The sequence below is a fragment of the Ranitomeya imitator genome, chromosome 4 (genome assembly GCF_032444005.1).
Source record: "Ranitomeya imitator isolate aRanImi1 chromosome 4, aRanImi1.pri, whole genome shotgun sequence".
NCBI lineage: Eukaryota > Metazoa > Chordata > Amphibia > Anura > Dendrobatidae > Ranitomeya > Ranitomeya imitator.
In genome coordinates, this window is record NC_091285.1 from 534,290,003 (window position 1) to 534,306,534 (window position 16,532).

Sequence of the window (16,532 nt, forward strand, 5' to 3'; positions counted from 1 at the left end):
TAGAAATCTGTATTCAAATAAGTAAACCACAAACATGAGATAAATATGTATTTATAAATACAGAAAATGACAATAGACAAGTTAAAAACAATTGTAAAAACACATTAAGTATACACAAGATGATGGAAGGGGAGTTCGGATGGACGCGGTGTGGATGGAAGAGCGGGGCAGTGTGGATGGAAGCGCACGGTGGGGGGAGGGGGAGATGGAAAAGCAGGGGGGGATGGAAGAGCAGGGTGGGGGTGAGGGGATGGAAGAGCGGGGGGAGGGGGGATGGAAAAGCAGGGCGGTGCGGATGGAAGAGCAGGGCGGTGCGGATGGAAGAGCAGGGCGGTGCGGATGGAAGAGCAGGGCGGTGCGGATGGAAGAGCAGGGCGGTGCGGATGGAAGAGCAGGGCGGTGCGGATGGAAGAGCAGGGCGGTGCGGATTGAAGAGCAGGGCGGTGCGGATGGAAGAGCAGGGCGGTGCGGATGGAAGAGCAGGGCGGTGCGGATGGAAGAGCAGGGCGGTGCGGATGGAAGAGCAGGGCGGTGCGGATGGAAGAGCAGGGCGGTGCGGATGGAAGAGCAGGGCGGTGCGGATGGAAGAGCAGGGCGGTGCGGATGGAAGAGCAGGGCGGTGCGGATGGAAGAGCAGGGCAGTGTGAATGGAAGAGCAGGGCTGTGTAGATGGAAGAGCAGGGCGGTGTGGATGGAAGAGCAGGGCGGTGTGGATGGAAGAGCAGGGCGGTGTGGATGGAAGAGCACGGCGGTGTGGATGGAAGAGCAGGGTGAGGGGGATGGAAGAGCAGGGCGGGGGGATGGAAAAGCAGGACAGGGGGATGGAAGAGCAACAAGATGATGGGAGTGCGGATGAATGGAAGAGGAGGGCGATGGGGATAGAAGAGCAGGGCGGTGGGGATGGAAGAGGAGGGCGGTGGGGACGGAAGAGGAGGGCGGTGTGGACTGAAGAGGAGGGCGGTGTGGACTGAAGAGGAGGGCGGGAGGGATGAACGAGCAGGACAGGGGGATGGAAGAGCAACAAGATGATGGAAGGGGAGTGCAGATGAACGGAAGAAGAGGGCGATGGGGATGGAAGAGCAGGGCGGTGGGGACAGAAGAGGAGGGCGGTGTGGTCTGAAGAGGAGGGCGGTGGAGACGGAAGAGGAAGGCGGGAGAGTAGGAGCACAGCAACATGAATTTGGGCCAGCAATCCTTCCTATCTATATATATAATTGTCTAAGGGTTTTTCCGTCTGTCTGTCTGTCTTTCTGTCTGTCTGTCCTGGAAATCCCACAGCATCGACATAGAAATCCTGCGTCTCTGATTGGTCGAGGCCGCTAGGCCTCGACCAATCAGCAACGGGCACAGCGACGATGATGTCATAAAGGACGTAGACATCTCACGTTTTTGATTCAGCGACGGGCACAGTATCGACGTAGATGTCATAATGGTTGCCATGGCGACGATGATGTCATAAAGGTTGCCTCGACCAATCAGCGACGGGCACAGTCTGCCGCGAATTCTGGAATCATCATTGTTCATATACTACGGGGACATGCATATTCTAGAATACCCGATGCGTTAGAATCGGGCCACAATCTAGTCTTACATATAATCCTTTACCTCTCCACTCATGCTTATGCCATTACATTCTAGTATTTGGGACTTTTACTTGTACTTTTTTGCCTCCATCTCAGCAATGGTTTATGGTGCAGTCTTCCCACTTTAGATGGGTTTTTGTGCATTACATACATAATTATTCCTGTTATGTTTTGGACAATATTATTGTATCAAAAGAAAAAAGGGCTCTGTATGATCAGATATATTTATTATGGCAAGTGACAATCGACTGTCATAATGGCGGATACGATTATATTCTAATAAAACATTTACACCTTATTTTCTTGTAACTCCTTATTGGAAGGTGTGGTTTTCCCTTCCATCAGGTCATCCATTAAGGTTATCTAATATGACATTATATCATTCTGGTTACAACTGGCTTCTATTTTATACTAATTCCTTATTGTAAGGCACAGATTCTATTGTAGCCCCTATTGGGTTTAAGCAGTTCCTTTTCTTTTTCCAAATATTGGAAGGCGTCTGCTCTAGTAACATCCCCTATCAAAAAGTTGTAATCAAATCCATTGGCTAATACAGTTGTGCTCAAAAGTTTACATACCCCGGCAGAACTTTTTCTTTCTTGGCCTTTTTTCAAACAATACGAATGATAATACCAATACTTTTTCTCCACTCATTATTGGAGAAACTACTGTTTTCTCTTTTTAAATCACAATGACAACCCAAAACATCCAAATAACCCTGATCAAAACTTCACATACCCTGGTGATTTTGGCCTGATAGCACACACAGAAGTTGACACAAATGGGTTTGAATGGCTCCTAAAGGTAACATCCTCACCTGTGACCTGTTTGCTTGTAATCAGTGGGTGCATAAAAGCTGAGTGAGCTTCTGGGATCCAGGCAGACTCTTGCATCTTTCATCCAGCCACTGATGTTTCTGGATTGTGAGTCATGGGGAAAGCAAAAGAATTGTCAACGGATCTACAGGAAAAGGTAGTTGAACTGTATAAAACAGGAAAGGGATACAAAAAGATATCCAAGGAATTGATAATGCCAGTCAGCAGTGTTCAAACTGTGATTACCAAATGAAAAATTCTGTAAAAACAAAACCAAAGTCAGGTAGACCAACAAAAAGGTCATCCACAACTGCCAGGAGAATTGCTCGGGATACAAAGAAAAACCCACACATAACATCAACAGAAATACTGGACTCTGAAAACTAGCGGTGTGGCTGTTTCAAGATGCACAATAAAGAGGCACTTGAAGAAAAATGGGCAGCAAGGTCAAGTCGACAGAAGAAAGCCATTACTGCGCAAATGCCACAAAGTATCTCGCCTACAATACACAAAACAGCACAGAGACAAGCCTCAAAACTTCTGGAACAAGGTAATTTGGAGTGATGAGACAAAAATTTAACTTTTTGGCCACAACCATAAACGTTACATTTGGAAAGAGGTTAACAAGGTCTATGATGAAAGGAATATCATTCCTACTGTAAAGCACAGAGGTGGAACGCTGATGTTTTGGGGACGTGTGAGCTACAAAGGCACAGGAAACTTGATCAAAGTTGAAGGAAAGATGAATGCAGCATGTTATCAGCAAATACTAGAAGCAAATTTGTAATCATCAGCCCGGAAGCTGCACATAGAACGTCCAAGTACGGCCTAACATGACAATGACCCAAATCACAATGCTAAGTCATAGTTATTGAGGTTGAAGGAAGACTTTTAAGTCCATCTAGTTCAACCCATAGCCTAACCTAACATGCCCTAACATGTTGATCCAGAGGAAGGCAAAAAAAAACCCATGTGGCAAAGAGTAAGCTCCACATTGGGGAAAAGAATTCCTTCCTGACTCCACATATGGCAATCAGACTAGTTCCCTGGATCAACGCCCTATCAAGGAATCTAATATATATAACCTGTAACATTATACTTTTCAAGAAAGGTATCCAATCCCCTCTTAAATTTAAGAAATGAATCACTCATTACAACGTCATATGGCAGAGAGTTCCATAGTCTCACTGCTCTTACAGTAAAGAATCCACGTCTGTTAATATGCTTAAACCTTCTTTCCTCCAGACGTAGAGGATGCCCCCTTGTCCCTGTCTCAGATCTATAATTAAAAAGATCATCAGAAAGGACTTTGTACTGTCCCCTCATATATTTATACATTCAAATAAGATCACCCCTTAGCCTTCGTTTTCCAAACTAAACAGCCCCAAGTGTAATAACCTATCTTGGTATTGCAGACCCCCCAGTCCTCTAATAACTTTAGTCGCTCTTCTCTGCACCCGCTCTAGTTCAGCTATGTCACCGGAGACCAGAACTGTACACAGTATTCTAAGTGTGATCGCACTAGTGATTTGTATGGAGGTAAAATTATGTTCTCCTCATGAGCATCTATGCTTCTTTTAATGCATCCCACTACTTTATTTGCCTTTGTAGCAGCTGCCTGACACTGGCCACTAAATGTGAGTTTGTCATCCACCCATACTCCTGTTGAGGGAGGATCTAAAGTGATCCTTCACGGTTGACTCAGTGATTTCCAAATTAATCTACAGGGCGTTGCCGGCAACTGAAAATGACCAGACGGAGACTCGTGCCTCTGTATGGGGGATCGAGCAGATCTCTGGGCCCCCGTTTATTTTGTATGAGTTTTCATAGTCATAGAAATTATACTTCAACCAATCAGCATAAGAACACGCTCACAGTTCTTAACCTATAAGAATACAGGAAAAATTTAACCCATGAGGATACAGGAAAAATGGAAACTACAGATATGGTCATGTCTTTTTGGCATAAAAAAACATATTAACAGATGCCTCAGTCTTGTATAGCGATACACCCATGAGACTCTTATCTAGCTCGGCTCGAGTTAGAACACTCAAAGTCTTTATACCAATTATAAACCATAGATTAGTTGAATAACAAAATGTTATCTTTGTGAGAAACAGAACAGAGTTATTTCATAGCAGCTGTAGCCTTCTACCTAAGTAAATAACAGAATTTATCTTTAACCAACAAGAAAATGGAGTCAAAGCACAAAATGGAGAATCTTTCATAATTTGTTCCTTCACACTCCCAGGTCTTTTTCATTGACGGTTTTGCCCAGAGTTTTAGAAGTAAGCACATAATTATACATCTTATTACTTCTACCCAAGTGCATGACCTTACATTTATCCCCATTAAAGCTCATTTGCCATTTGTCAGCCCAAGCTTCTAGTTTACATAAATCATCCTGTAATATAAAATTGTCCTCCTCTGTATTGATTACCCTGCAGAGTTTAGTGTCATCTGCAAATATTGAAATTCTGCTCTGAATGCCCCCTACAAGGTCCTTAGTAAATATATTAAAAAGAGGGCCCAATACTGACCCCTGTGGTACCCCACTGCTAACCGCGACCCAGTCCGAGTGTGCTCCATTAATAACCACCCTTTGTTTCCTATCCCTGAGCCAGCTCTTAACCCACTTACACTATTTTCCCCTATCCCCATTATTCTCATTTTACGTATCAACCTTTTGTGTGGCACCGTATCAAAAGCTTTTGAAAAGTCCATATACACTACGTCCACTGGGTTCCCTTGGTCCAGTCCAGAACTTACCTCTTCATAGAAATTGATCGCGACCCAGTCCGAGTGTGCTCCATTAATAACCACCCTTTGTTTCCTATCCCTGAGCCAGCTCTTAACCCACTTACACTATTTTCCCCTATCCCCATTATTCTCATTTTACGTATCAACCTTTTGTGTGGCACCGTATCAAAAGCTTTTGAAAAGTCCATATACACTACGTCCACTGGGTTCCCTTGGTCCAGTCCAGAACTTACCTCTTCATAGAAATTGATCAGATTAGTCTGACATGAACGTTCCCTAGAAAACCCATGTTGATATTGGGTCATGAGGTAATTCCTCTTCAGATACTCCAGTATAGCATCCCTTAGAATGCCCTCCAGGATTTTACCCACAGTAGAGGTTAAGCTTACTGGCCTATAATTACCAAGTTCAGTTTTTGTCCCCTTTTTGAATATTGGCACCACATTTGCCTTGCGCCAGTCCTGTGGTACAGACCTTGTTATTATGGAGTCTTTAAAGATTAAAAATAATGGTCTATCAATGACTGTACTTAATTCCTGCAGTACTTGGGGGTGTATCCCATCCGGGCCCGGAGATTTGTCAATTTTAGTGATTTTTAGACGCCGCCGCACTTCCTGCTGGGTTAAGCAGGTGACATTTAATAGGGAACTTTTGTTATCACTGATCATATTGTTTGCCATGGAATTTTCTTGTGTAAATACTGATGATAAAAAGTCATTTAGCATATTGGCTTTTTCCTCATCCTCATCCACCATTTCACCCAGACTATTTTTAAGGGGGCCAACACTATCATTTTTTAGTTTCTTACTATTTATGTAGTTAAATAATATTTTGCGATTATTTTTATTCTCTCTGGCAATGAGTCTCTCTGTCTCAATCTTTGCTGCCTCGATTTGCTTTTTACAGACTATTTAATTTTCTGTATTTATTTAATGCCTCATCACTACCTACTTCCTTTAATTCTCTAAATGCTTTCTTTTTGTCACTTATTGCGCCCCTTACAGCTCTATTTAGCCATATTGGTTTCCTCCTATTTCTAGTATGTTTATTCCCATACGGTATATACTGTGCACAGGTCCTATCCAGGATGCTAATAAAAGTCTCCCATTTTCTTTGTGTATTTTTATGTCTCCGGATATCGTCCCAGTTAATTGCACCAAGATCTCTCTCTCATCCGTTGGAAATTTGCCCTCCTGAAGTTTAGTGTCCTTGTAACCCCTCTACTACACATCTTATTAAAGGATACATGAAAACTTATTATTTTGTGATCACTATTCCCCAAGTGACCCCCAACCCTTATATTTGCTATGCGGTCTGGCCTGTTGGTTAATATTAGGTCTAGCAGTTCCCCCTTCTTATTGGGTACTGAACTAGTTGTGAAAGGTAATTGTCTCTCATAGTTGTCAAAAAACCGATTACCTTTGCTGGAACTGAAGATTTCCGTTCCCCAATCTATTTCAGGGTAGTTGAAGTCCCCCATAATAATGACTTCTCCTTGAGTCGCAGCTTCATCTATTTGCTTTACGAGGATATTCTCCATTGCTTCCATTATTTTTGGAGATTTATAACAAACCCCTATCAGTAATTTATTATTTTTTCCCCCTCCCCTTATCTCCACCCACAGGGACTCTACATTTTCATTAGATTCACCTATTTTATAACGCAGGATGGGTTTTAAGGACGATTTTACATATAGACACACCCCTCCCCCTCGCTTATCTGTACAGTCATTTCTGAACAGGCTATAGCCCTGCAAGTTAACAGCCCAGTCATGGCTCTCATCCAGCCATGTTTCAGTTATCCCCACCATGTCATAATTATGCTCCAACAACATTAATTCTAACTTGTCCATTTTGTTGGCGAGGCTTCTGGCATTAGTATACATGCACTTGATGTTCCTCTTTGCACCTCGATTCTTTCTTAAATTATTAACTGCTATAACCCCACCCCCATGCCACCGCCACCCCCAACTTCCTTATTTGTGCCCAGGTCTCTATCTGCACTATCTTCCCCTCCTATAAAATGAATACCCTCTCCCCCATTTCCTAGATTAAACACTCCTCCAACCTTCTAGACATTTTCTCCTCCAGCACAGCTGCACCCTCCCCATTGAGGTGCAGCCCGTCCCTAGCGTAGAGCCTGTAGCCAACTGAGAAGTCCGCCCAGGTCTGCAGGAACCCAAATCCCTCCTTCCTACACGAATTCTTGAGCCACTTATTAACCTCCCTAATCTCCCGTTGCCTTTCTGGCGTGGCACGTGGTACAGGCAGTATTTCGGAAAATACCACGTTGGAGGTCCTTGCTTTCAGCTTGCAGTCTAATCCCCTGAAATCGTTTTTAAGGACCTTCCATATACCTCTAACTGTGTCATTTGAACCAATGTGCACCATGACCACTGGGTCCTCACCAGCCCCTCCCAGTAATCTGTCCACCCGATCAGCGATGTGTCGGACTCGAGCGCCAGGTAGGCAGCACACCGTTCGACGATCCCTGTCTTTGTGACAGATTGCCCTATCTGTTCCCCTAATTATTGAGTCCCCCACTACCAGAACCTGTCTGGCCTGCCCTGCTCTCCTACTTCCCGCCTTACTGTAGCAGTCCCTCCGGCTTTCAGAGGACATGCCTGGCTGCAGCAGTGCTACCCCTGTACTGGCACCCCCCTCATCTGCCAACTTAGCAAACTTATTGGGATGTGCAAGATCAGGACTAGCCTCCCTGGCACTCTTCCCTCTACCCGGCCTTCTAACTGTCACCCAGCTTGCTGCTTCACTGTCCTGCAGCTCCATCCTACCATCCCCCCCCCCCATCTATCCCATTGAGCGTCTGCTCAGTGAGCAGAAGACTCCTTTCCATATTGTCAATGGATCTCAGTGTTGCCAGCTGCACATTTAGATCCAGAACCTGGGCTTCCAACGTGCTCACATCTCGCACAGCAGTATGCACCCTCGACCGGCTGCTCAAGGATTGCCTACATGTGGCAAGATGTGCACTGGATGGCATTAACAATAGTGGAGCACATTTCCTAATGGGGATTGCACCAGACAGAAAAGTTAAATAAAAATAAATGCAAAGTATTAATAAAATACAGACAGCAATTCAGTAATTCCTCCCTTGGAAACTCCCTGAATCCAAAGTCACTGAATCACAAGTCACACTTACCGCCGTTTGCACTTACGCTCAGGTCACACTCAGCTTGTTCACACTCGCTAAGCTGAAGATTTAAAGAGATTTTTTTTTTCTTTTTCCCCTCAGCAGCAATCCACCTTGCTGTTCAATGCACTTCCAAAAAGGACTTCAGCCCCAACCAGCTGCCCCTTATAAGCCCTTGATTATAAGCCCCCACCCTAAATTAACCCTTTGTGAATATAGCTATTCCCAATTCAGTAACTCACACCAATTCACACAGGTATTTGTTAAAGGTTTTCCAAATACCTCTTCACTGAATCACAAGTCACACACTTACTGCCGTTCACACTTACGCTCAGGTCACACTCAGCTCGTTCACACTCGCTAAGCTGAAGATTTAAAGAGATTTTTTTTTCTTTTTCCCCTCGGCAGCAATCCACCTTGCTGTTCAATGCACTTCCAAAAAGGGGCAACATCTCATTGGCTACAACAGAACAAAGTGAAGGTTCTGGAGTGGCCATCTCAGTCTCCTGACCTCAATATCATTGAGCCACTCAGGGGAGACCTCAAGCATCGCAGTTCATGCTAGACAGCTCAGGAATTTACAGTAACTGGAGGCTTTTTGCCAAGAAGAGTGGGCAGTAGTGATAAGCAGATATACTCGTTACTTGAGATTTCCCGAGCACGCTCGGGTGTCCTCCGAGTATTTTTTAGTGCTCGGAGTTTTAGCTTTTAGCGCCGCAGCTGAATGATTTAGATTTACATCTGTTAGCCAGCATAAGTACATGTGGGGGTTGCCTGGTTGCTAGGGAATCCCCACATGTACTTATGCTGGCTAACAGATGTAAATCATTCAGCTGCGGTGCTAAAAACTAGAACTCTGAGCACTAAAAAATACTCGGAGGACACCCGAGCATGCTCGGGAAATCAAGAATAACGAGTATATTCGCTCATCACTAGTGGGCAGCTTTACCATCTGAGAAAATAAAGAACCTCATTCACAACTACCACAAAAGACTTCAAGCTGTCATTGATGTTAGAGGGGGGCAATACACGGTATTAAGAAATGGGGTATGTGAACTTTTGATCAGGGTCATTTGGATGTTTTGGGTTATTATAATTTAAAAAGAGAAAACACAGTAATTTGACAATAAATGGCTTCACCCATGAGTGGAGAAAAAGTTTAGGTGTTATCATTCATATTCTCTGAAAAAAGACCAAGAAAGCAAAAATTCTGCCGGGGTATGTAAACGTTTGAGCACGAGTGTACATGGTCATTCGGCTAACATTTCTCCAGAAAGAAGAGCTTTGATCAGTAATCTCGTATTAGTCACATATACAATATATATTTTTGTTCCTTATTTCTGTGCTCCTCCGCTTCTATCATCTGTATTTTTAGGGTATGTTCACACGTTCCTGATTTCCATCCTTTTTTTTTCAGGACTGAAACCGCAGCTCTTGGCAGAAAACGCAGGTCCTTTTTTTGGTGCTTTTTTGATGCGTTTTTTATGCAGTTTTCTAGCCAGAGTCTGTGTGTTTTCTAGGAAGTTTTTTAGGGTTAAAATGGCTGAAAATACCCTAACCCTACCCCTAACCCTACCCCTATTCTAACCTTAGTGGAAAAAAAAAAAAAAAATTCTTTATTTTTTTATTGTCCCTACCTATGGGGGTGACAAAGGGGGGGGGGGGGGGTCATTTACTATTTTTTTTTATTTTGATCACTGAGATAGGTTATATCTCAGTGATCAAAATGCACTTTGGAACGAATCTGCCGGCCGGCAGATTCGGCGGGCGCACTGCGCATGCGCCCGCCATTTTGCAAGATGGCGGCGCCCAGGGAGAAGACGGCCGGACGGACAACGGGACCGGGTAAGTATAAGGGGGGGAGATGGGGGCACGGGGGGGCATCGGAGCACGGGGGGTGGCATCGGAGCATGGGGGGGTGGGATTGGGGCACGGGGGGGGCAGCCACACTGCAGCGGTTCTGCACCACAAACCGCAGTAAAACCCGCAGATATTTTTTTCATCTGCGGGTTTTACTGCGGCTTTCACCTCACAATGGAGGTCAATGGGTGCAGAACCGCTGCTGTTTTACAAAAAGAAGTGACATGGTACTTCTTTTTTACCGCAGCTAATCAGTGCGGCTTTTTTTTTTTTAAATTCAGGATCATGTGCACAGTGGGTCCTGTTTTCCATAGGGTACATTGTACTGTACCCTGCATGGAAAACAGCTGCGGAACCGCAGCGGCAAAACCGCTGCATTTCCGCGGTAAAAAACGCACTGTGTGAACATGGCCTTAATGTGTTTGTGTATTTATGCTTTGAACAAGTCTGTTATTTGTGTAATTACATATATATTATCTAATATGTGGTTTACTTAGTTGAATATGGATTTATAGTTATTTCAATAGTTTGCATTCCTGTATTGATTTATTGGGCTTAAAGTGAACCTGTCTGCAGTTTTGGCTGATATAAGATACGGCCACAACCATTCAGAGCTTATCTACAGCATTCTATAATGCTGTATATCTGCCCCCAACCCGACCTGTAAGAGAAGAAAAATACCTTTAATTATACTCACCTGTGGGGCCGTCTGGTCCGAGGGGCGTCGTTCTTCTTGGTCCGGCGCCTCCCATCTTCTTGTGATGCTGTCCTTCTTGCTTCGCATGGATGACGCGTCGCTGCATCATCCACAGTCTCCTGATGACGCGTCGCTGCCTCATCCACAGTCTCCTCGGCATCGCGCTCCTGCGCAGGCGTACTTCTGTGCCCTGTTGAGGGAAGAACAAAGTACTGCAGTGCACAGGTGCCGGGGCTCTTTGACATTTTCCGGCACCTGCGCACTGCAGTACTTTGCTCTTCCCTCAACAGGGCAGATCAGTACGCCAGCGCAGGAGCACGATGCCGAGGAGACTGTGGATGATGCAGCAATGCGTCATCCACACAAAGCAAGCAAGAGGACGGGGATCGTAAGAAGATGGGAGGTGCCGGACTAAGAAGAGCGACACCACTCAGACCAGACCACACCGCAGGGGAAATAATAAAAGTTATTTTTCTTCTCTTACAGGTCGGGTTGGGGGCAAATATACAGCATTAAAGAAAGCTGTAGATAAGCCCGGAAAGGTGATGGCCGTATCTTACATCGGCCAAAACTGGTGACAGGTTCCCTTGAATGTCACAAAAAACTTTTCTTGAATATTTAGAGGGTTATTTTCTTCTTTTATAGACTATATAGTATCTCACCAGTGTTGGGGAGACACAGCCACCGCCATTGTTGGGGACTGCCCCTCGGACATACATACTTCCACATCAAACACTAAAGCTCGTTCATCTGGGAAGTCAACTTGCTCCTTCCCACCGTCTCTAGTGTACTTGGTCCATCCAGTTTGCCAGGCCCATTCTTGAGGCATGTCTGGAAGCTGACACTGTAAGAGGTTGTTAGCTGCCTCGAGATAAGGAAAACTTTGCTTCTGAGCTAGAATTCGGAAATGTTCTTCAATGTTACTGCCGTACATCCTAGGAAGCTTTAAATTCACATCTTGCAGAGTAGATGTCTCTTGACCCCACAGGTCATGACTCCTCAGATGATCTATGCTCCTTTGAATGTCTCCTTCTGGATAGTCTGCTTGTGCGCCCTTGAAGATCTGGTCATGGAGACCTTTAGAAAGCATCTGAATATTGAGTGGGTTCGTACGTCTCCGGGAGCTATCGGAAGAGACGTCTTCTTTGGATAAATGAGAGGTCACTGTGCTTTTGGAACACCTCAAGCATTTGATCCTCCAAGCACTGGATAGATAAGATCTCCTCAATAGTAGCTGATGCATTTTCTCTGATTTAGAGACGGTCTAAGTATAAGAGTTCTTTCATACAATCCTGCAGAAAACATGAAGAATGAGGTTATGCTGTCACATTGGAAACACGTAATAAGTAACGTTACACTATGAGGGGCACCGATACATGAACACTGTCTGACTGAACTGGTCTACACGACACTGCGTGTGATGTGCCCTCCTTAGGATAGGGCATCGATCTCAGATCTGTGGAGGGGTAGACACTCAGCGCCCCCACCGATCAGCTGCTAGCCCTCCAACCATATATCACCAGTGTGATGAGGAGGGACAGGTGTGGTCACACCCAGATCGGTGGTGGGGGTAGACACTCAGCTCCCCCAGTGATCAGCTGCTAGCCCCTCCAGCCAGATATCACCAGTGTGATGAGGGACAAGCATGGTCACACCCAGATCGATGGTGGGGGTAGACACTCAGCTCCCCCAGTGATCAGCTGCTAGCCCCTCCAACCATATATCACCAGTGTGATGAGGAGGGACAGGTGTGGTCACACCCAGATGGGTGGAGGGGGCAGACACTCAGCTCCCCCACTGATCAGCTGCTAGCCCCTCCAACCATATATCACCAGTGTGATGAGGAGGGACAGGCGTGGTCACACTCAGATCGGTGGAGGGGATAGACACTCAGCTCCCCCACTGATCAGCTGCTAGCCCCTCCAGCCAGATATCACCAGTGTGATGAGGAGGGATAGGCGTGGTCACACCCAGATCGGTGGAGGGGGCAGACACTCAGCTCCCCCACTGATCAGCTGCTAGCCCCTCCAACCATATATCACCAGTGTGATGAGGAAGGACAGGTGTGGTCACACCCAGATCGGTGGAGGGGGTAGACACTCAGCTCCCCCAGGGATTAGCTGCTAGCCCCTCCAGCCAGATATCACCAGTGTGAAGAGGGACAAGCGTGGTCACACCCAGATCGGTGGAGGGGGCAGACACTCAGCTCCCCCACTGATCAGCTGCTAGCCCCTCCAACCATATATCACCAGTGTGATGAGGAGGGACAGGTGTGGTCACACCCAGATGGGTGGAGGGGGCAGACACTCAGCTCCCCCACTGATCAGCTGCTAGCCCCTCCAACCATATATCACCAGTGTGATGAGGAGGGACAGGCGTGGTCACACTCAGATCGGTGGAGGGGATAGACACTCAGCTCCCCCACTGATCAGCTGCTAGCCCCTCCAGCCAGATATCACCAGTGTGATGAGGAGGGATAGGCGTGGTCACACCCAGATCGGTGGAGGGGGCAGACACTCAGCTCCCCCACTGATCAGCTGCTAGCCCCTCCAACCATATATCACCAGTGTGATGAGGAAGGACAGGTGTGGTCACACCCAGATCGGTGGAGGGGGTAGACACTCAGCTCCCCCAGGGATTAGCTGCTAGCCCCTCCAGCCAGATATCACCAGTGTGATGAGGGACAAGCGTGGTCACACCCAGATCGGTGGAGGGGGCAGACACTCGGCTCCCCCACTGATCAGCTGCTAGCCCCTCCAACCATATATCACCAGTGTGATGAGGAGGGACAGGTGTGGTCACACCCAGATCGGTGGAGGGGGTAGACACTCAGCTCCCCCAGGGATCAGCTGCTAGCCCCTCCAGCCAGATATCACCAGTGTGATGAGGGGCAAGCGTGGTCACACCCAGATCGGTGGAGGGGTGGACACTCAGCGCCCCACCGATCAGCTGCTAGCCCCTCCAACCATATATCACCAGTGTGATGAGGAGGGACAGGTGTGGTCACACCCAGCAGGACCGGCTCCAGGTTTTTGAGGGCCCCGGGCGAAAGAGTCTCAGTGGGCCCCCCCTTTAACACATACCCCGATTCATGATCGCATATAAACACAGCCATGTAGTATATAACACTGCCCACGTAGTATATAGCAGCCCACGTAGCATATAGCAGCCCACGTAGTATATAGCAGCGCAGCCCACATAGTATATAGCAGCGCAGCCCACGTAGTATATAGCAGCGCAGCCCACGTAGTATATAGCAGCGCAGCCCACGTAGTATATAGCAGCGCAGCCCACGTAGTATATAGCAGCGCAGCCCACGTAGCAGCGCAGCCCACGTAGTATATAGCAGCGCAGCCCACGTAGTATATAGCAGCGCCACTCACTCAGGCACTGGTAGGACTAGGAGCTCCTCCTGAATCTGCCTCATAACTTCAGCAGCATGGCAGCCAGCCAGGGGCGAGAGCAGAGCAGAGAACGAGCTCTCTCCGCCCACAAACAATGTCACACTGGCTGCCTTCTCTTAACCCCTATGTGTGCCTGCCTGGCTGCACTCACTGAGTGAGAAGATGCTTGTGTCAGAGCTGGCACATAGGGGTTAAGAGAACGCAGCCAGCAGTGACTTTGTGGGCGGAGAGAGCATGTTATCTCCTGCTCTGCTCTCCCAGCTGTATCTATGACAGCGTGAGTGGGCCCCCCTCTCTCCCCAGGGCCCCGGCATTTGCCCGGTGCGCCGGGTGCTGACGCCGGCCCTGGCACCCAGATCGGTGGAGGGGGTAGACACTCAGCTCCCCCAGGGATCAGCTGCTAGCCCCTCCAGCCAGATATCACCAGTGTGATGAGGGGCAAGTGTGGTCACACCCAGATCGGTGGAGGGGTGGACACTCAGCGCCCCACCGATCAGCTGCTAGCCCCTCCAACCATATATCACCAGTGTGATGAGGAGGGACAGGCGTGGTCACACTCAGATCGGTGGAGGGGATAGACACTCAGCTCCCCCACTGATCAGCTGCTAGCCCCTCCAGCCAGATATCACCAGTGTGATGAGGAGGGATAGGCGTGGTCACACCCAGATCGGTGGAGGGGGCAGACACTCAGCTCCCCCACTGATCAGCTGCTAGCCCCTCCAACCATATATCACCAGTGTGATGAGGAAGGACAGGTGTGGTCACACCCAGATCGGTGGAGGGGGTAGACACTCAGCTCCCCCAGGGATTAGCTGCTAGCCCCTCCAGCCAGATATCACCAGTGTGATGAGGGACAAGCGTGGTCACACCCAGATCGGTGGAGGGGGCAGACACTCAGCTCCCCCACTGATCAGCTGCTAGCCCCTCCAACCATATATCACCAGTGTGATGAGGAGGGACAGGCGTGGTCACACTCAGATCGGTGGAGGGGATAGACACTCAGCTCCCCCACTGATCAGCTGCTAGCCCCTCCAGCCAGATATCACCAGTGTGATGAGGAGGGATAGGCGTGGTCACACCCAGATCGGTGGAGGGGGCAGACACTCAGCTCCCCCACTGATCAGCTGCTAGCCCCTCCAACCATATATCACCAGTGTGATGAGGAAGGACAGGTGTGGTCACACCCAGATCGGTGGAGGGGGTAGACACTCAGCTCCCCCAGGGATTAGCTGCTAGCCCCTCCAGCCAGATATCACCAGTGTGATGAGGGACAAGCGTGGTCACACCCAGATCGGTGGAGGGGGCAGACACTCAGCTCCCCCACTGATCAGCTGCTAGCCCCTCCAACCATATATCACCAGTGTGATGAGGAGGGACAGGTGTGGTCACACCCAGATGGGTGGAGGGGGCAGACACTCAGCTCCCCCACTGATCAGCTGCTAGCCCCTCCAACCATATATCACCAGTGTGATGAGGAGGGACAGGTGTGGTCACACTCAGATCAGTGGAGGGGATAGACACTCAGCTCCCCCACTGATCAGCTGCTAGCCCCTCCAGCCAGATATCACCAGTGTGATGAGGAGGGATAGGCGTGGTCACACCCAGATCGGTGGAGGGGGCAGACACTCAGCTCCCCCACTGATCAGCTGCTAGCCCCTCCAACCATATATCACCAGTGTGATGAGGAAGGACAGGTGTGGTCACACCCAGATCGGTGGAGGGGGTAGACACTCAGCTCCCCCAGGGATTAGCTGCTAGCCCCTCCAGCCAGATATCACCAGTGTGATGAGGGACAAGCGTGGTCACACCCAGATCGGTGGAGGGGGCAGACACTCGGCTCCCCCACTGATCAGCTGCTAGCCCCTCCAGCCAGATATCACCAGTGTGATGAGGGGCAAGCGTGGTCACACCCAGATCGGTGGAGGGGTGGACACTCAGCGCCCCACCGATCAGCTGCTAGCCCCTCCAACCATATATCACCAGTGTGATGAGGAGGGACAGGTGTGGTCACACCCAGCAGGGCCGGCTCCAGGTTTTTGAGGGCCCCGGGCGAAAGAGTCTCAGTGGGCCCCCCCTTTAACACATACCCCGATTCATGATCGCATATAAACACAGCCATGTAGTATATAACACTGCCCACGTAGTATATAGCAGCCCACGTAGCATATAGCAGCCCATGTAGTATATAGCAGCGCAGCCCACATAGTATATAGCAGCGCAGCCCACGTAGTATATAGCAGCGCAGCCCACGTAGTATATAGCA

The 16,532-nt window shown here is 48.2% G+C and overlaps 1 protein-coding gene across 3 annotated transcripts in view; it reads right to left on the bottom strand.

Moving 5' to 3' along the window:
- POLG (DNA polymerase gamma, catalytic subunit) overlaps positions 1–16,532 on the bottom strand; it is a 170,176-nt gene that overhangs the window by 141,149 nt on the left and 12,495 nt on the right. For all 3 annotated transcript variants that reach the window (XR_011320805.1, XM_069766214.1, XM_069766215.1), the window contains exon 2: positions 11,528–12,157. Coding sequence is in view for 2 of the 3 variants with exons in the window: in XM_069766214.1 (XP_069622315.1) it covers positions 11,528–12,108 (581 nt within the window). In the remaining variant the exon portion in view is untranslated. The remainder of the gene's footprint in view (positions 1–11,527; positions 12,158–16,532) is intronic.